The sequence below is a fragment of the Podarcis muralis genome, chromosome 7 (assembly GCF_964188315.1).
Source record: "Podarcis muralis chromosome 7, rPodMur119.hap1.1, whole genome shotgun sequence".
NCBI classification, from domain to species: domain Eukaryota; kingdom Metazoa; phylum Chordata; class Lepidosauria; order Squamata; family Lacertidae; genus Podarcis; species Podarcis muralis.
The window spans coordinates 73,644,470-73,665,047 of record NC_135661.1 but is presented as its reverse complement, the minus strand read 5'-3'; the positions used below and the strand labels follow the sequence as shown (position 1 = coordinate 73,665,047).

The 20,578-nt window shown below is 46.1% G+C and overlaps 1 protein-coding gene across 1 annotated transcript in view; it reads left to right on the top strand.

The window, feature by feature from the left end:
• Positions 1–320: 320 nt before the first annotated feature.
• Positions 321–20,578, top strand: part of LOC114602411 (alpha-tectorin-like) — a 34,019-nt gene continuing 13,761 nt past the window's right edge. Inside the window, exons 1-13 of the mRNA XM_077932491.1 lie at positions 321–357; positions 523–561; positions 1,162–1,292; positions 2,612–2,893; positions 6,218–6,355; positions 6,554–6,713; positions 8,135–8,550; positions 9,486–9,870; positions 10,717–10,819; positions 11,760–12,255; positions 14,840–15,398; positions 16,634–17,232; positions 19,250–19,814. Of these exons, the coding sequence (XP_077788617.1) occupies positions 321–357; positions 523–561; positions 1,162–1,292; positions 2,612–2,893; positions 6,218–6,355; positions 6,554–6,713; positions 8,135–8,550; positions 9,486–9,870; positions 10,717–10,819; positions 11,760–12,255; positions 14,840–15,398; positions 16,634–17,232; positions 19,250–19,814 (3,910 nt within the window). The remainder of the gene's footprint in view (positions 358–522; positions 562–1,161; positions 1,293–2,611; positions 2,894–6,217; positions 6,356–6,553; positions 6,714–8,134; positions 8,551–9,485; positions 9,871–10,716; positions 10,820–11,759; positions 12,256–14,839; positions 15,399–16,633; positions 17,233–19,249; positions 19,815–20,578) is intronic.

The window sequence follows — 20,578 nt, the reverse complement described above, 5'->3', positions numbered from 1 at the left end:
TCAGCTGTATGGCAGTGCCTACAAACCCCCTTCCAGTTCATCCACATATTTACCTGCCCCGAACCTGATGTTGTATATGTCAGGTATAGGACAGGTGGGCATGACTTGCCTAAAACAACCTCCTGTCCCAAATGTAGAGGCTTGATGGGCATAATTAGGGCCACAGACTGCCGGTTCCCCACCACTGGTCTAAGGGGATGATTCTAGCATAACGCATGATAAGTCCTAAGCTCAAATCTTAGAGCATCCCTGTATGTAGGAAAGGAAGCTATCAGATCTTTCGCAGCCCAAAGCCTGAGACTCAAGTAGTGGGTTTAATGATGTCTCTAGGTGTTGATGTCATTGAGACAGGGCCTGGTAATGTCACAACTCTTGAATCAAAGATAGGGCATGCAGGTCAGGCATGGTGCATGACCTCTAGATGAATGGGTGCAGCCTGGAGTTAAAGGGATAGCGCTAGAGATGTTCAGCAGATGCCTGAGCTCTTGCTAATTCCATTGACTAACTTGCTTCTAATTCTAGCACTGCAGGTGCTATTGTTGGGAGAAGTAGCTGTGGCAGGTAAGTTGAATTCAAGTACTCCAAAGCCCATCAAACAGCCTTCCCCAACATGATGCCCCCTAACTGCTTTACATTCCAGTTGTTTTAGCACATCATAAAGGAGTTGCTTCAGCCCTTTGGCACATGGCAGGCTCTCTTTTCTATGCAACTATTAACAGGCCTCAATTAACATTGAAGTGTTTTCTTTTCTTTGCACTGGGCTCAACTAATATGCACTGAGTTGAAGATGTGGTCACACTTTTGTGAGATCTCTCCCCCCCTCCCCAAGATTTTATTAAAGCTTTTTCATAATACAACAAGATGAAAGAAACTAATCTAATAAAAACAGGAATGGGAGAGGGGGGAGAAGAAAATGCAGAGTCCTCTCTCAAATACAGCTCTTAAGCAACCCTTCTCTCACACAGAAAGTGGTGGACCCTCCCAGCTTTCCTTTCTTCTCCCAGTCTCCGAAACTGGGAGTTCTTCCCTGTCCTCTTTTCCCCATGGCCACTGTTCTGAAATATTAAAATAAACTGTAATTTTCTTTCTGGAAGCTGCATGGTAGTATTCACAACACTCCTCCCTACTATTACTCACGATTTCTTTCCCGATTCACTTCAGACGAACTGCTCTACCCTTATGGACCCAAACACCAGGACAGAACCACCCCAAAGGCAGATGATGGGGCATCTCCTCAGATCCCCATCTCTGAGAGCTTCTACTTTTACGCCAGGAGGTATCAGTCTCTTTATGTAAGTATCACCCTGACGGCTCTCACGACCCTCTGTAGCCCTTTCCATTTACAGCAGAAAGCTCTCTGGAGATCCCCCCAACTGTCTGGAAGGCAAAACCAGCCTGTGATACCCCAGAGCAGGGGTAGGCAATGTCGTGCTTTTCAGATCTTGGTGACCTGCAACTCCCATCATCCCTGACCACTGGCCATGTTGGCTGGGGGTGATGGGGGCTGTAGTCTGGTAACATTTGCATAGCATCACATTGGCTATCCAGCCGCTGCTGCAACTGCCATCATCCCTGACCAAGTTGGCTTGGGCTGATGGGGTCTGGAACCCAACAGCACCTGGAGGAGCTCAGCTTCCTCATCCCTGGTCTACACAGTGGCAGATGGGCCACTGACACCTTGCAACAACCCAGGACTCCTTTAAGAGTCTTACAGAAGCAGCAGCTATACAACTATCAAAAGTGTGGGGGCCCTGTCTTCTTTTTCACCTGATCACTCTTAGTGAAAAGTGAGAGTATGACTGGAGGACTATATTATATTGCATTATTTTTGTATACTACATTTTATTTTATTTTGCTTAATTAATTTGATTTATATACTGCCCTTCATCATAAGATCTCAGGGTGGTTCACAGAATAAAATATAGGATAAAAATAAGTAAATAGTGTAAGTAAAACAAACAGCAAAAATATACCCCACCTTCTCACAGACACATGTAAAAGACTGGAGAATATTAATCAGCCAAAGATTGAATATAGGGCTGCTATACTTCTGGGTTTTCCTGGACATTACCAGGATTTCAAAGGTGGAATTGACATCTGGGGGGGGGGGGGGATTTCTGAAAGGCGGTGCTTTGTTCTGGATCTTAGGAAAAAGCTTTTGGCATTTTTGTAAAATGGGTTTTTACTTTTTGAAATATGGCAACCCTATTGAAGAGGAACTCTATTAGAAGTATCGAGTAATTTTCTGCTCTGTGTCTTTGGAGGTTGCTTGGTATGGGACAGGGAGCTTGCTATTTAACAGAGAAGCTAGGGCATTATGCCAGGTACATTGGTTTTTTAAAGAGACTGTCATTTTATTCTCAGGACTTCTGAGGCTGACCTGAAATTTCCCAGAAAATAATTTTCTGACAGGTTTTAGAATGCTCATTTTTCAATCTGCTCCTGAACGATTGGAGAATTCCCCTTCTCCCCTAAACAATATTCAGCAAAATAGCCTCCCCCAGTCTTTCTGTCTGTGAATCTTGGGTGCAAATGTGGATCCAGTTAGAATGTTTTGGGATTTTATGTTAAGATTACGGATTGGACCTTTTGCCGCCCCCCCCCCCACCAGGTGAACAATAATGGAGTGGTGTCATTTGGTAAGCCAGTCAGCCAGTTCACTCCTGATCCTTTCCCCTTGACGGATGGACGGGCCTTTGTTGCTCCCTTTTGGGCTGATGTCGATAACCGCATCACCGGCGAGGTCTACTACAGGCAGAGCCAAGAAAAGCAGCTCCTGCAGAGAGTCACAGATGACATCAACACTTACTTCCCGAGTGAAAAGTTCACGGCTACCTGGGCCTTCATAGCCACTTGGGACCAAGTGGCTTTCTATGGATCCCTGTCCTCCAAGGTACGATTCTTTGATAATTTCTTCATGACGGCATTTCACTCACACACCAGAAACAGCTGCATACATGACAACACTGGCTGCCTGAGTACAGTTCACTGGCATGCAAATAGCAGCTGTGGGGCAGACTTCTGGACCAAGGGGACTGGAGAAGGAGAAATTTAACTCTTTCTCTCCCTGCCAAATTCTATTTGTAACTGCTATTTGCATTTCAAGGGAATGTGCTAGTGGTGCCAGTTGAGACTTTGCTGGAAATGCAAATAACATGTCCAGTGTTGTGATATTTGCCAGGACCACAGCAGGGAGGGAGAGAGAATTACTCATGCCCCTGCTTGGTCTTCCCTAGGGCTGCCAGATGCAGGCAAGGACAGGGCTCCTACACCTTTAATAGTTGAGTCCAAGGGAATTTCAGCAAATGCACCTGCTGAAATCCCGTTTTTGACATAACTATCAAAGGTGCAGGAGCCCTGTCCCGTTTTTGCACCTGGTCATCCTAGTCTCCCCTGCAGCTGCTACTTACAGAACCAAAAAAAGTGTTTTGATGGCATTTCCACAATTAATATCCCTTCTAGTTTGGCCCTAAACTAGTCACTTCCATGGATCCAATATGAAGCAAATATAATGGCTGTACAGGCTTTCCTACAGCTGCTATTGATGCAACAAAATGGATGAACGTTGATTGCATTTACACCGTTAGTGTCACCATCTGCTGTGAACTTCAGATGACCAATGAATAAATCTCAAACTTTGGTTCAAGCAGCTGCAAATCCAGGGGTTACCAAAGGGGCTCCTGCCAGATGTTACTAGACTACAACTCCCATAATCCTTGACCATTGGCCATACAACATCTGGAAGACTCCACATTGGCTATTCTTGCTCAAACCTTACCTGATTTGAACTCTGCAGTAATACTCTCTCCAGAGCACCCAGCTACAGCCTATAATAAGGTTTTATTTAAAAAAGAAAAAAGCAGCAAAAATATTACAAGAAGAGAGGTGGGAAGGGATGGTTTCATTGAGGACACCGTCTTCATCTGGTGAAAATAAAAAGCTGTTTTCTCCCATTGCAACCTGGGCCCTGCTTAACGTCCTCCATTTACTTGTGTTTAACTGTAACCTGGCATGTATTTAATGTGCCATAAAAGTCGCAATAAATCCTGATTAAATGCCTGGTTAAGAATTTTAAAGCCTTAGGACACCGTGACCAGATTACAGAGCAGAGTAATAGTTCCACCAGCTGACAAAATCAAGGGAACTGTAAGTAGACGGCTCATTGCTTTCTGCTCCAGTTAACCGCAGTCTAAAAGCAAACAATATTCAGTGGAATAAAGGAGGAAGATGTCACTCCCACTCGTGTGCACATTAATAAAATGTCCATCTGAATTCAATGGTACACTCTTAAGGGCCAAGCAAATGCAATGAATGCTTTTGATTTTTAAATTCATGTTTGTTTTTCTCATGTACATGCGACAAACCATTCCTAATCAATCTTAGGGTGCTTCCGGAATGTGCTGCTTATGGTTTGGGATTCAGTCACATACCAGCAAAACTCTGGTTGTGCAACTGTAGTTGATGGGGAGGTCTTGTGCAAGAAATCTGCTTCCCCAGAATAGTGGACCTTTTGTGATAAGGAAAGTGACTGGACGATGCAGTGGGCTGTGTGGGTGTGAGATAACTGTTACTTTGATGCAACATCCTCCTATATCCACGCAAACAAATGAGACTGGCTGCTCATTGATTAGCCAACATTGCCTAACCTCCCTGCAAACAAACCAGGATAACTGTTCAATAAACGGGTTGTCTGGAAGTGGTCAGAGAAGCTATAAACAATACATACCTCACAATCCAGGAAGGTGGATTTACGCCAGGCGTAGGCAAACTCCAGCCCTCCAGATGTTCGGGACTACAATTCCCATCATCCCTAGCTAACAGGACCAGTGGTCAGGGATGATGGGAATTGTAGTCCCAAACATCTGGAAGGCCGGAGTTTGCCTATGCCTGATTTACACTATGGAGGCTCCCCTGTCTCTTATACATGTGTAAATTAGGGAACTTCAGAAGAGGGAACTGACCACTGAAAGGCAAGCTGTACCCATCTACATTCTAGTTGCATTATTCTACCTTTATATAACAGGGATTGAACCTGGGACCTTCTGCATGCAAAACACAAGCTCTAACACTGAGCTGTGGCCTCACAGAAACTGTGCTCTGGGAACCGAGTTTTGTTGCTGATGCTATTCCACATTATCCAGGAAAAAGTGTGAAGCATATGGATATGGGAGACAACCAGTCATTGTATAATTGCTGTAGGGAAGAGGATGCTGATATTACCCATTGATCATGCATTTGGTGTTGGTTTTTAGTAATTTGGTTAGAGAATAAAAGGCGAATTCCCTGGATTCCTAGATCCAGGTTTGGGGCAAGTGTTCTTTGGTGAGAGAGTCCTAGCAGATTTAAAATCACAAAACATGCACTAAACTAATGTGTGGAAATATAGGCCATTTGATATTTAAAATATCCCCTTCTAAGTTTTTTTTTAAAGTTTCCCGCTTAGCATAAAAAGAGACTACACATTTGAAAAGTTAAAAATAGTTTATTTACAAACTCTTTGACGGTCAGATTCATGCGCTTTTCCATACAATGGCTAGAAAAGACAGGCAGCACAACTTAGTTTCAAAAAGTGGTTAATACTTCTAAATTATTTGTATAGAAACACAAAGATGGCTTGCTAAAGCCATGTGGTCTAAGCTTGGAGCATTCAGCTTAGACATCCTTACTTAAAGGATTCACATGGTGAAAGAAAAAGAATAAAGAGTTTGGTAACCTTTCCTTCCAGTGTGGGTCCCAGCTAAGCCTGGCAGGACTGCTTACTCTGTGATCTTAACCCCTTAATAGCAGGGACGTGGGTGGTGCTGTGGTCTAAACCACTGAGCCTCTTGGGCATGCCGATCGGAAGGTTGGCAGTTCAAATCTGCGAACAGGGTGAGCCTAGCAGTTCGAAAGCATACCACTGCAAGCAGATAAATAGGTACCACTGTGGTGGGAAGGTAAATGACATTTCCGTGCTCTATGGCTTCCGTCATGGTGTTCCATTGTGCCAGAAGCGGATTAGTCATGCTGGCCACATGACCCAGAAAGCTGTCTGTGGACAAATGCCAGCTCCCTTGGTCTGAAGCGAGATGAGTGTCGCACCCCGCAGTTGCCTTTGATGGTCCAGGGGTCATTTGACCTTATACCTTTACCTTAACCCCTTAATGCATTAATGAGAGCTAAGCATGTTGGTTATATGAGACTGATATATCCCACATTTGGCACCTGTTTTGTATAGGTGAACACATTCCAGGCTGTTTTAACCTCCAATGGTAAACTGTCTTTCGTTATACTGAACTATCAGGACATCCAGTGGATATCAGGGCAGGCAAGTGGTGGAGATGCTCACACCGGCTTGGAGGGCACACCTGCTCAGGTAAGTCCCACCTCTGGTTACATGCTGAAAGGAAGTAGTTGTTCAAAACATCTAGAGGGCACCAGGTTGATGAAGGTAGATGATCTGGTTGATCCAGTTCAGGAGGAGGAAGTGAAGTGTTACCTAGCAAACCATGTATTCTGGAGACACATGAGCAGAACTCTCATCCTTTGCTCATGTTCCATTTCTCTCTTCCAGGCTGGATTTAACAATGGAGATGCTAACAACTACTTCAACATCCCTGGATCTTGGACTCCAAGCATCATTAATGTCAGCTCCACAAGTAACATCATGGACCCTGGGCGCTGGGTCTTTGAGGTGGATGTCTTTGCAGTGCCAAATGGCTGTGTTTACAAAGGTACATTGATCATTACACAGTAAGAATTTAAGAAGAACTATGGAGGATCCAGATCAAATTCTTCTAAAATCTTGGGAAGGGTCATAAGGGATAGAACATCTGCTTTGCTACCAGCTCCACACCCACCAACCCCTGTCCTCCCACCAAATTCACCCACTTCCCTTAGACCTCCTCCCACTCCTCCTGCTTATACTCCCTGCTTCACTCCAAGGATGCTGTTTCAGATCAGCGGCAGAGGGCAAGGAAGAGGGAAATGGCAGGTGGTGGCAGAGCAGGATGGTAGCTGGGGAGTTGCCTAATCCTATTTCGTGACCTGCCCACCTACCTCTGTCTCCCTCCTCTGCGTCCCTTGTCCTTGCACTCCAACACTGCTATGATGGCCCCACAGCTCTCAGAAATGTGCCCTGTGCTGTGATTTGCAACACCACCTGTTGGTAGCTAAGCAGACAGCAGCATGACAACAGGGTAAGACCTAGGGTAGGGGAACTGGATCCAGATAATGGGCCAGATCCTTATCTCTCTGCCATGGATGATCCTGCCCAGCTATCAATCCCCCAATGTCAGAATGTTGGGTGACCCATTTATGCCTGCATTGACAGTCAGCTGATGACCAGGGCTTTGTAGGTGTCACCAATCAACTGATTGGCAGAACCTGAAACTGTTCTTAACCTGAGGTACCACTTTAGCTAATGGGGCCTCCCGCTGCTGCCGCGCCGCCAGCGTGTGATTTATGTTCTCATCCTGAAGCAAAGTTCTTAACCCGAGCTACTATTTCTGGGTTAGCAGAGTCTGTAGCCTGAAGCATCTGTAACTTGAAGTGTCTGTAATCTGAGGTACCACTGTATGGCATCAGGTGTAGGACAGATGGGTGTGCCTAGACTTGCCCCCAACTGCCTTGGGAGCCAAATGAGCAGACCTAGTTTGACCTGTGGTTTGGAGGTTCCCCACCTCTGCCATAAGGGAAGGGCCATCACTCAGCAGTACAGCTGATGCTTCACATCTTCAGTGAAGTGGCCAGATGAAGGGGGGAAATGTCTTGGAGAGCCTTGTCTAGGTGGACCTTGTATAAGGCAGATTTCTGTATGGATATCATCCTGCTGTTAAATTTTAACATCTCTTTCCTGATTTGACTAATATGGAGATCTTTAAGCAGAGGCTTGACAACCATATGTCAGGAGTGCTCTGATGGTGTTTCCTGCTTGGCAGGGGGTTGGACTCGATGGCCCTTGTGGTCTATTCCAACTCTATGATTCTATGATTCTATGTGCTGTTTTAACCTCACCTGTGAGGTTTACGATGGCTATTGCTTCAGTTGCGTTTGTAATGTGAATATAATGAAACCAGAAAGCTCTCGCACAAGCTATTGGCATGAGCCCTTCTGGTCATTTAAGTTGCTTATGACTTGCATTCTGTCTTGATAGCTAATTTCCTGCCAGTCAGTGCCACCTTCTGGACTGAATCAGCTTGCGAGGAGAAGTGCCAGTGCACGTCTGAAGATCCCAGGGTGACATGCCAGGCCAGCGGGTGCTCTGCAGATGAGATTTGCCAGCCAAATTCCTGGTACCATGTGTGCCGGCCCACCCATAAGGCCACCTGCCACGTCTTGGGTGGGCGGCACTACACCACCTTTGATGGACGACTGTACCAGTTCCAAGGCAACTGTGTTTATGTGCTGTCTCAGATGTGTGCACCCTCACACAACCAAAGCCTGGAGTATTATCGGGTGGAAACAGGAATTTCAGGGGAAACTCCAGAAGTGTCACAGATAGAGCACTTGCACATGATGGTCTACGGACAGGACATTACTGTAATAGCCAACTCTGTTGGGCATGTCATGGTAAGTGCTTTGAACTCAACAGCCAAGATAAATCCTCCAGAGTTCCCTCTGCTCTTCTTCCCTTATTTACTATTTTCCTTTCTCTCTTTGCAGCCTCCCCTCTCCCCACACCACTTTCACTCAAGGGTGGGGAATCTCTTTGCAGCCTCCCCTCTCCCCACACCACTTTCACTCAAGGGTGCAGCTCCCATCATCTCAGAACATTGACCATGGAGGGCCAGTTTTCTTCACCCCTTCACTAGCTGAAAAGACACCCCTAGTGACATACAAGAACCAGTAGTAAGGCAGTCCTTGCCCTCAGTTTTAAAGACATAACACACAAGGAAATAGGGTTGGGGAGGAAACGGTTCCTGCAGTGGTGAGGAAATATTTTCCCTTCTCTCCTTTGGTCTGCAGCCTGATGGTTCCACACCTCTGGTCCACCCTAGCTGGCAGCAGCTCTCCAGGTACCTGGAGATGCCAGGGATTGAACTTGTGACCTTCTGCATGCAAAGCAGATGGTCTACCACTAAGCTATGGTCCTTTCACAATGGGAAAGGCCAGACTGATAGTATTGGCTGTAGTTCTGCAGGATCTCAGGCAGGGGGGTCTTCAAATCACCTGCTACCTAATTCTTTTAACATGGAGATGCCAAAGATTTGAACCTGTGTGACTTTCTGCAGGCAAAACAGATTCTCTACCCCTGAACTAGCCTATGAGTCCTTCACACTGAGCTATAATCCTGCATTCTTTGCAGCTGATTACTGGAACAGATACAGGAACATAATAACATCCATAATTCCCGGAGTTCAGATCTCAGGCGTCTGTCTGGATAGATCTCAGATCTATCTAGAACTGTTATCGTGTGGGGCCAGCATCACTTTCTTAAGTACAGTCTAGGCAAGAGCTAAGCTATGGCTTTTAACTCTGCTTTATTCTGCTGAACCCCCTTCTAGATCAATGGAATCAAGAGCCTTCTTCCTGTGACCCTCCTTGGTGGCAAGATCCGGGTGCATCAGAGTGGATTCTCAACTATGATAGCCACCGACCTGGGGGTGGAAATTTCCTACAAGGGGAGTCAACATGTAGAGGTTGCTGTTCCTGCCAGCTACCATAATACCACCTGTGGCCTCTGTGGAACCCTGAATGAAAACCCCGCTGATGATTTCTCGACTCCAAACAGATCCCTCGCGGCATCAGCAGCTCTGTTTGCTAAAAGCTGGCAGGTGCACTATGCGGAGGACCAGTGTGGGGACACCCAAGGGTTGCCAAGCTGCCCTTCGACCGAATTGGCTCTTTTTTCCAGCCCAGAGTACTGTGGCATCCTGAAGGAATCTCCAGGTCCTTTTGCAAACTGTGCAAAGGCTCTGCCTCTCTCCAGCTTTATGGAAAGCTGCACGTATGATCTTTGCACATCTGGGGGCAATCGGACGGTACTGTGTGAATTTCTCCATATTTATGCTGGACGTTGTCAAGCAGCAAATGCCACAGTTGGGCAGTGGAGTTCGGATGCATTTTGTCGTGAGTCAACAATAATAATGGTGGCGACAATCACCTATGAGCCCCTGTTTTCCAGCCCAGGCTTGTTGTGAGGACGGCCTGGTGGGGTAGGGAACCTGAGACCTAGCAGCTAAATGCAGCCTCTCTAGGGGCTGGAGGGACTTTGGGTTCAACAACATCTGGGAGGCTGTAGGTTTCCCATTGCTATCTTATGAGAAAGGGCCAGAAGAAGGCAGCCCATGGTTTCCTCAGGTGAACAGGTGTGTGTGTGTGTGTGTCTGTCTAGTCCAGGGTTTCCTAAATTTGAGCCTCCACCTCTTTTTGGACTACAATTCTCATCACCTCTGACCGCTGGTCCTGCTAGCTAGGGATGATGGGAGCTGGAGTTCAAAAGCAGCTGGTGACCAAAGTTTGGGAAACCCTGGTATCACCTCAGGTACTGTTTGCATGATTCAGGAACCTAATTTTCTTTTAAGCCCAGCCATGCTATTCAGCAGGGTGAAGTGACCTTCTTTAGCTTAGAGAGAGTTGGTAAAGGCATAAATTGGTGTTTGAATGGTGCAGCACAACTTTATGAAAAGTTGGGTGTATCAGAGTGTGTATGTTTGCACTCCTCTCCAGGCAGCAAAATGTCTTGGCCCATCACTGATTTCCTCTACCCCTCTTCATACATCCTTTCTCCATCAGGAATAACTTGTCCAGAGAACAGCCATTATGAGCCTTGCTCTACTGCCTGCCCAGCCAGCTGCTTGGATTCCACAGCCCCACTTTATTGCAACGAGCCTTGCAGGTAAGGACAGGCAAATCCATCAGTTTTGGTTTCTCTTAGTTTTTCAGTTTTCCAATCACATACTCTACATTCTTAGTTTGCATTGTTTTTAAGTCCTCAAGAGAATCCATCAGCATTTATTGCAAATTTCTCCCAATAGACACATATTTGTGTGCAATTTCTCCTAATAGACAGAATTTTGCAAAGCAGTTCCCCCTAATAACATGCATTTTTGAACCTTTTCACAAATATATGCATTTTTATACACACTTTACCTAAGCATATGCCCAAAAATGGAAAGAAGAAGAAGTCCAAGCAAAAGAAGAATGGATACAAAAACTTATTGAATATGCAGAAATGTCAAAACTTACCGGAAAAATAAGAAATCAAGATAACAAACTTTTTATAAAAGAATGGAAATGGTTTATTGAATATTTACAGGCAAACTGTAAACAGATAAGAACATTGCCAGGATTAATGTAATAACCTGCAGTTTTATAAGAGTATACACTTAAAGTAGATGAATAAGTGAGAAAATTAAGTTAATTTGGATATGCAGAAAATATTAAAAATAAATTTAAGGAATCACAGAAAGAGGGGGAAAGAAGTCACGCTCTGCAATGTTAAAATGATTGTAAAATTATTGAAATGTATAAAATTGGAAATCATAAAGAAGCATATGCATTTCTGTACACATTATTGGCTGGAAAACTGCAGTGCAAAATTCGCAGGGATTTTGGTTTGGATAGTTTGAATTAGGTGGACTCGCCTCTAGATATGGGTGCCTGAGCACCCACAAAATTCCCCATGAAGGGGCTGGGCACCCACAAATTTTGGTGCCAGGGCCATGCATGCTACATGGCACTCACGGCCCTGGGCTCCCAGGGTTGCGGTGCCAACCTGACACTCCTGCCTCTAAATGTGAACTGAATTGAATTTCTTCCCTGTCCCCTACTTGCAGGGAGGGCTGCTTTTGCAACAGAGGCTACATTCTTAGCGGAGGAGCTTGTGTGCCCCTGGACCATTGCGGCTGCACTCTGAACGGCCGGTATTACCAGGTGGGAGATGACGTGATCCTGACAGATACCTGCAGCCAGAAATGCTCCTGTAGGCGTCCTTCCCACCCCATGGAGTGCCAGAAGCATGCTTGTGGGGCTCTGGAAACGTGCAAAGTTGTGAGCGGCGTGCTGGGCTGTTACCCGGCGACCTTTGGCAACTCCTGGATGTTTGGGGACCCCCATTACGTCACTTTTGATGGGGTCGCATTTGACTACGAGGGAACGTGCAAATACATGCTGAGCAAGTACTGTGCCCCCCAGGGAGCCCTCCCTTACTTTGCCATAAAAGTGGAGAACGAACACCGGGGCTCCTTGGCCGCAACATGGGCACGTCTGGTGGAGATAGACGTCTATGGGGAGCACATTGCCATAGCGGCTGGTCAGTACGGCAAAGTGCAGGTAAGGACCTTGTCCATATTCTTTCCTTGTCTGGTTCCACCTGGCGTTATTTTCTGTTGCATGGCAGAGAAGGATCTCAATGGTTGGATGCACAAACACTTGAGCAGGCTTGGCAGAGGAGGAGGAACACGGGCTGAATGCAGGTGCAGAGCTGGTTCCCTGTGGTCACACTCAATGGGATGCATGTTCTTAATTGTGTGTTTTATTTATCTGATGGGATTTGTACACTATCGTAGGGTTGCAATTCATCCGGAACTTCCCAGGTACATCCTGAATACTGCATTCGACAGCAGTGTCCAGGTGGTAAAATGTCCAGGAAATTCTGGACGTATGGCAAGCCATGTCGGTAGTGTCGTTTTCACTGATTTTCCTTAAAAGTAGATCAAAAGCGTCCTTTTTGTGATTTTGCCCCCCAAAAAAGAAAAAAAGTCAACAACTTTGGCACAAAACAAAAAACTCAACAACTTTTCCCTCTGGATTTTCACTGTCCGGATTCTTATAAGCAGTTTACAGAAAACAAAATGCACATTAAGATTATAAGTAAAAGTCATTTAACCTACTTTTTTTTTTTTTAACAACATATAAATAAAATCAGCTATTTAAAAAAAGACATGCTATTTTCAGCGCTACACCTACAGCATCTTTCTGAATTAGCGGCTTCCTTTCTATGCAAATATTGTGCCGTCCGAGGGCTGGTGTCCGTCCTGGGTCTCCTGCAAGTGTGGTTCCCGAATCAGCAGGCGATGCACACATGGAAGTCTCCTCCTGCATATGAATCACCCTTTGCTACAAATGGTTGTCACCTATACTTTTGAATTCATATTTCAATTTAAGCTGGTGGCGCTTATTTGGCTGGTACAATATCTTACTTACTAGTCTTACTTTGGATCTAGCCAGTGCTTTTTCCTTGGGGGACGCAGGGGGACGCATACCTCTAAACATTTTGCGAATCTAAGTTTGGCCTCATTGAAGGGCAGTATTTCAATATGAGTAGGAAAATGAGAGTACCCATAAATATTTTGGGGGGGGGGGGAGCACCTGGAAGTAGCTTTTTATTGTAGCTTTGTTAGGATGTACTGAACCAGCAAATTCTGAAGATGCCAAGAGAGAGAAAATACAGTTGTACCTTGGTTTTCAAACAGCTTAGTTCTCGAATGTTCTGGCTCCCGAACGCAAACTTGGAAGTGAGTGTTACGGTTTGCGAACTATTTTTGGAAGCTGAGTGTCCGACGGTGCTTCCGCGGCTTCCGATTGGCTGTAGGAGCTTCCTGAAGCCAATCAGAAGCCACACATTGGTTTTCGAATGTTTTGGAAGTCGAACGGACTTCTAGAATAGATTCTGTTTGACTTCCAAGGTATGGCTGTAATGTGGAGCTCATAGTTCAAGAGTTCTCTATTGGGATGTGCCTTGGGCTTCCAGTGTGAGGGCTTCCTCTATGGCTTTTTCAGTCCGCAATAACTTGCTGGCTTGCTTAATATGTAAAGTGAGTGTGCTGCACCCTTTTGTTAAGTGATGGAAGGAATGTAACTCTGGGTTAAAATGGTTGCGGTGGTTGCTATTCAGTATTCCCCCGAGAGCACTCTGTGGTCCAACCACTAATATGCGGCATAATCTATCTGACAAAAATGTGGGTAGAGAAAACCACATCAGTAATTTTTTATTATTATTGAAATCAATAAAGTGGTTTGCTCATTAAAGTAGGCTTGGCAACATCCAACAACAATTCGGCTTGAGAAATGTATGCTGCACCAGCTTAAAAAGTGCCTTGATAGACAAATCACACGTGCCTCTACTATACTTGTTTGGGAAATGGGAGAAAAAGGACTGAGCTGCAACAGAGCCATTCCCTTCTGGGAACATTTGAAGCTGCTTTTAATGAGTCAGTTCCACCTGGCTCAGTATCGTGCATGCTGATTGGCAGTGGCTCTCCAGGGTTTCAGGTATGGAGTCCCTACCTGCCCTAGGTGGAGATGGCGGGGGTGGAACGTGGGTTCCTCTGCATCTTCTAACACTGAGCTACTGCCATTACCAAAAAAGTAATGGATGGTGGAAGGCTTCTGAAAAGATTGACGATCATCAGAGTTGGGAAGGATGGTCTTTAGTGACAAGCAGATGCTCTCCAGGAGGCCAACCCTACTCAGAGATGCCATAGGGTTGAACTGGAACCTTCTGCATGTGAAGTATGTATAGATGGAGAAGCTATGGCCTTTAACCATCTAGGCCGAGTTGTGTTTCTCCTGTGTGCTATGGTATTGTTAAACAACATTTTGTTTTGCCTCTCCTCTACGTAGCTCCATACTTCTCCCATTTTATAAATACCATGAAGTGGTCTGAAACCGCATGCCCCACCCAGAACTTGTGATGGGTGAACTTGTGGCTGGACCATGTTGCTGAACTCCAACTCCCATCAGCCTCAGTCAGCATGGCCAGGGATGATGGGAGCTGGAGTCCATCAACATCTGGAGGGCACCAAGTTGGGAAAGGCTGTTATGAAGGCCGCTTAAGTATTTGGGCCTGTCATTCACTGTGAATGCAGCCGTAATGGTTTGAGAAAGATGTCTCCCTGCCTTTCTTTCCATTTAGCTGAACGGCATCCTCCTCCAGCTGCCTTTCGACTTTGGAAACGGGAAGATATATGGCTACTATAGTGGCTTCTCTGTCATCATCGAGACCGATTTTGGCCTCTTTGTCTCTTATGACTGGTCCTACTATGTGTCGTTTTCTGTCCCCAAGTCCTATTCTGGACTGCTCTGTGGACTCAGTGGAGACTTCAATGGGAACCGGAGCGACGACTTCAAAAGCCCTGATGGCACTGTGCTCTCGGATGCTGTTGCTTTTAGCAATAGCTGGAAGGAGGCCAGCTCACCTTTCCACTGCACAGTTGTTGGGTTTCCACCACACTGTGACGAAGACCTGCTAGACCGGTACTCCTCTGTGAGCTCCTGCGGAATCATTCGCAACCCAGATGGGCCATTTAGACTCTGCAGTGACCACGATATGGCTCGGGTCCACTTTGAGAGCTGCGTGAAGGACATGTGTGTCACGAACGGCAGCAATTTGTGTGAGGTCCTGGGCACATACGCCCAGCAGTGCCAAATTCACGGAGCCACCATTCAGCCCTGGAGGGAGATCACTGGGTGTGGTAAGGGATTGACGACTGGCATGTGAACTGCAATAGCAATACTGGTCACAGTGTTTTAGAGCAGTTATGCTATGATTTCTAGAACGAGAAAGAAAAGCTTATTAAGTGATCCACGGGGACCCCCAACAATTTTTTCAACTGGTTTACAGAGGGAGAAAAAAAAGTTTGAGAATCACTGCTTTAGTGTATTCAGAGAATTCTGAACACATTTTCTCACTCATCCTTACAACAGTCCTATAAGGGGGTGGGTAGGGGGGGGTGAGGTTGGGACTGAGAAACAGCATCAGTGCCTGCTAAAACCACAGCACCAAAACAAAGTTCACCACTGAGGTCTGCTCTGCAATCCTTTTTTAAATTTTTTTTTTTAAAGTTACATCTGCTAGATGCCCATTGCAATCAACGCCTCCACGGTTTTGACATATTTACTGATAGCTGAATAGTTTCTTTAATTACTTTAGTGGTTTATAATAGTTTCAAAGGTAATTAAAGATAGGAGGTACAGCTGGCCTTTTCCCTGGAGATTAATCTCCAGTATCGTAAGCAGTAGGGACGCGGGTGGTGCTGTGGTCTAAACCACTGAGCCTCTTGGGTTTGGCGATCAGAAGGTTGGCGATTTGAATCCCTGCGATGGGGTGAGCTCCCGTTATTCAGTCCCAGCTCCTGCCAACCTAGCAGCTCGAAAGCAAGTAAATAAATGTGCAAGTAGATAAATAGGTACCGCTCCAGCGAGAAGGTAAATGGTGTTTCCATGCGCTGCTCTGGTTCGGTGTTCCATTGCACCAGAAGCGGCTTAGCCATGCTAGCCACATAACCTGGAAAGCTGTCTGTGGACAAATGCTGGCTCCCTCAGCCTGTAAAGCGAGATGAGCTCCACAACCCCAGAGTCGTCTGCCACTGGACTTAACTGCCAGGGGTCCTTTACCTTTTTATCATGAGCAGTGCTTGGGCGAATGCTGTAATTTCTCCTTACTCCTGGTTCATGCATCTTTCTGATAGGATTTCTCTATTCCCTCGACAGCAAGCATCTAGGAGTAAATGCTTGTTATCTCTGTCCCTGGAGATAAGAACAACAGATAACTCTGTCACAATTATTCACCACTTAATTACAACTTTTGAGGAGCTCTGAAAGCTGCAACTGACCTGCCTAGCTCCTTCTCGGAAGTCTGTCTCCTCTATAGTGTTGAAGGAGCTGCACTTTTGCATTCTCAATATCTTTTCATTTGTGCTTGTTTCAGAGTTGCGCTGCCCTGCCAACAGCCACTATGAGCTCTGTGGACCTTCCTGCCCTGCTTCTTGCGCCCACCCAGCTGTGCCCTTTCGTTGCCGGACTGGGTGTGTCGAAGGGTGTCTGTGCAACCCTGGCTTCGTGCTGAGTGGTACCGAGTGTGTGCCTCGCCAGCAGTGCGGCTGCACTCACGGCGGAAGATACTACCTGACTGAGGAAACCTTCTGGCAAGGAGAAAACTGCAGTAGCTTTTGCCGCTGCGATAGCACCACCCATGCCGTCACATGCACCCTCTCATCCTGTGGTCCTGGAGAGTTCTGTGGCATTCGCAAAGGCGTTTATGGGTGCCACAAGCTGTTGGGTGGCACTTGTTGGGCTTCAGGGCATCTCCACTACACAACATTTGATGGCCGGCATTATGACTTCTGGGACAGCTGCAAGTACATATTTGCAGAGCTGTGCACGGCAAACACATCTTTACCCTTCTTCAGGGTTGAGGTTAAGAACAAGAAGCTGCACAACAAATCTTTGTCTGTGACCTCAGAGGTGTTTGTGCAAGTGGGCACCCATCAAATACACCTGCAGAATAGACGCTGGGGAACCGTCAAGGTAAAGAGCATGGGGGAAAGCTCTTAAGCGGGGGCAAGCAGCCTTTTTGCTCCTACAGCATTGGCAGCGGTGGGGCTGCACTAAGGATCTGTGTACAGGCTTTCCCTGCCATGTAGGGGGCGGGGGGGAGAAGACCCTCCCCTAGTGGCGGAGCTTCATGCTCCAGCACCGGGGGGTGGAGAGCAGGCAGGGGCGGGGCTAGTGCACATCCTGGAGGCATTGCACGCCACCCGCAGGGGCGTGACACGCGTCCTGAGGGCGTGGCATGATCCCTGTGGGGGCGTGGTGCCCAGCCTGGGCAGGGGGACAGCTGTGATGGCACCCCACCGGGATCACGCTGCCAGGGGCGGTGCACTCCCCCCGCACTCCTCTTCCTCCACCAGTGTCCGCCTCCACCTTGGCAGGGTGAGAGAATCCCCTTTGAAAGCAAGGGTTGCATTGGTGACAGCCACCTTTTTTCAGTTACAAAGACTCTCTGTGCTGTGGTGGAAAAGAATACAATGGGGGGGGGGTGCAGTCAGCCCCACTGGGAAGCAGTCTTAGTGGCATATTTGCAGCATCACCTGCAGTGGCTGAAGTTCCATGGCTCATACTGTGTGGCAGAGCAGCAAACTTGTCAGCCCCCAAAATGGGTAAAGATGGTGTTAGCAGAGGGACCACCCAGGAGGCTATGTCAAGAGGGCCACATGTGGTGCACTGATTGCCCACATGTACACCATACTGAGTAGGTAAGGTTCATCCTGCTCTTGTGAAGAATCTGGTCGGGGCTAGGATTTGTAGTGAGATGAGATGCAGATACAAAATTCAGAAAAATGGGGCATGGGGGGGGATTTTAAAGATGAAGAAGGAGCAGGGCAATGCCAGAAGAGAACTGACATAGCCAGGGGCATATGAATTTATTTTATTTTATTTTGACAAAGTAATGATCACAAATGAATAAGAATAAAAATGTGCACCCTACCACTGAGACCATTCGATTGTAACTATCCAACCTCCCAAAATTTCAACACCTCTTGCGATGGTTTGACCCCTTTCTGTTTTTACAGTACAAATTCTACAGACACCCTCCATATCTCCTCAAAATCATTTCTCCTGCATATTCCCCATCTTACCTTAATGGCACATGTTAATTTATCATTAATAGCTATATCCCACACCATTCTTCCATTTTATATTCTGCTTGCCCCTTCCACTTCCTAGCTATAATAATTTATGCAGCTGTCAATAAATTTGTGAGCAAGTCATTCATAGCCTGTGACCCTTCTATCCCATCATAAATTGATAATAATGCTACCTCTGGACAGCTTTAACTTAGTGATTTCTGTTATTATGTTAAAATTTAAGGCAGGCTTCCCCAACCTGGTGCCCTCTAGATGTCTTGGGCTGCAAATTCTATCATTTCTAGCCATCGGCCATCCTTTCTGGGGCTGATGGGAGCTGTACTCAAAAAAAGCTGGAGGGCTCCAGGTTGGGGAAGAATGTACTGAGGGGGCAATCGGGTTGGCTCATAGTTAGGCAAGGATTATTTCGCAACAGGAGCTAAGATGCAGAGTCAGAGCAAAGCAGGTATAAGGCTGATGCAAACGTCAAGGAGAGACCTCAGTGAAACAGGAAACTAGTCAATGAGAGTGCAAGAGACCCTGGAACCAAGCCTAGTCGAGGCAAAGTCACATCAATGAGTCTCTTGATGTCCAGGTAAGCTACCTGATCTCACCAAGGCCAGATTAGTAAAGATTCCAGGACAATTGTTGTTTTGGAGTTGTCCTTAGATTGGCCACTTAAGCACCACATGAAATGAATCACTAAAAGTGGGGGCACCAATTTGCATCAGATTTGCACATTGAAAATTCTACACTCAGCTCCTGAACTTTGTTCCGAAGTAAGGAGAACAGGAATGGTTTCTTAAGGGCCAAAGTAACTTCACCACCCAGAAGCCTTGTTGCGGAAGAGAAGAGTGCTAGTTCCTTGATGACCCTTCAGAATAACCAGTCTCTGACTTTTTGCTTGTTTCAATCAGATTGATGGGATAACTGCAAACCTTCCAGCCAACATTAATCAAGGAGAAGCTGTCATTTATCAGCATGGAGTGTACACAACACTGAGAGCGAAGTTTGGCCTGGCAGTGAGCTTTGACCTGGCCCACAGCCTTTTTGTCACCATCCCCGCTGAATACATGGGCCACACCTGCGGGCTTTGTGGGAACTTCAACGGAGCTGCCGCTGATGACTTTATGATGCAAGATGGCTCCTTGGGGAAGAATGTTTCCTACTTCGCTGCGGGTTGGAAATCTGAGACTGTGCCGGGCTGTGACGGTGGCTCTGCTGACCCCTACCCTCAGTGCCTGGAGGAGGAACAGATCCTCCAGGCAAAATGTGGATGTTGGATCATCCAGAACCCTACTGGGCCCTTTGCTCCTTGTCGGTCTGAAATTAGCCCTGAGCCCTATCTGTCTGATTGCATATTTGACCTCTGTGCCTCCCCAGGGGACAGCAGGGTCCTGTGCCAGTCCATTCAGAAGTATGCCGCAGCCTGCCAGAGAGAAAACCTGAGCATCTCAACTTGGAGGAACGATACTTTCTGCAGTACGTATCTTGGAGCTGTGTTACACTTGAAGCGGAGAAATCTTTTCATGTTGGTTTCTCATCGTTTCTCATTTTTCCCAGTCTTAAGTTCAGTTCTCCACATTTTTGCAATGGTTTGCAATTTTGAAGATGCTCATGAAAACCTGTAAAAATGTAATTGCACACTTTCCCCCAATATACACATTTTTTTGTACTGTATTTTACCTGATATACCCATTTTTGCAAAGCAACTCATATAGTGCGCTTTATATGTTATTTTCACTACTATGTGCATCTTAACACACACTTTCCATTAAAAGAAGGCCTTTTTTGTACACAAATGGGAGCTGCATCACAAATTCAGAAAAGTGCAAAATTTGAAAGATAGCAGAACATGCAAATTAGGTAGATTCTCACTGAAATTCAAGCTGAATTCCTTCCCCTTCCCTACTTACACTACATGGACATAAGAAGAAAATGGTTATAATTATCATTAAACTTTTGTATTTAGGGGAAAACATGCCCATAAGGAGAGAGAGAGAAAATTGCTTTCTGTTTCACTGGCCTCACAATTTATTTTATTCATTCTCCTCCTTGTCTTGTGGTGAAAAAATTATGTAAAAATAATAGCTCCCCCCGAAAAGGCTGCTGTAATTTTGAAAAGGCTTTGCTTCTCAGTGGGGTGGAGATTGCAGAATTTTACAAACTCGGTGTGGTATTGAAGTAAACTTTACTCAGAGGAGATCCGTTGAAATTAATGAACACGACTAAGTTAGGTACATTGA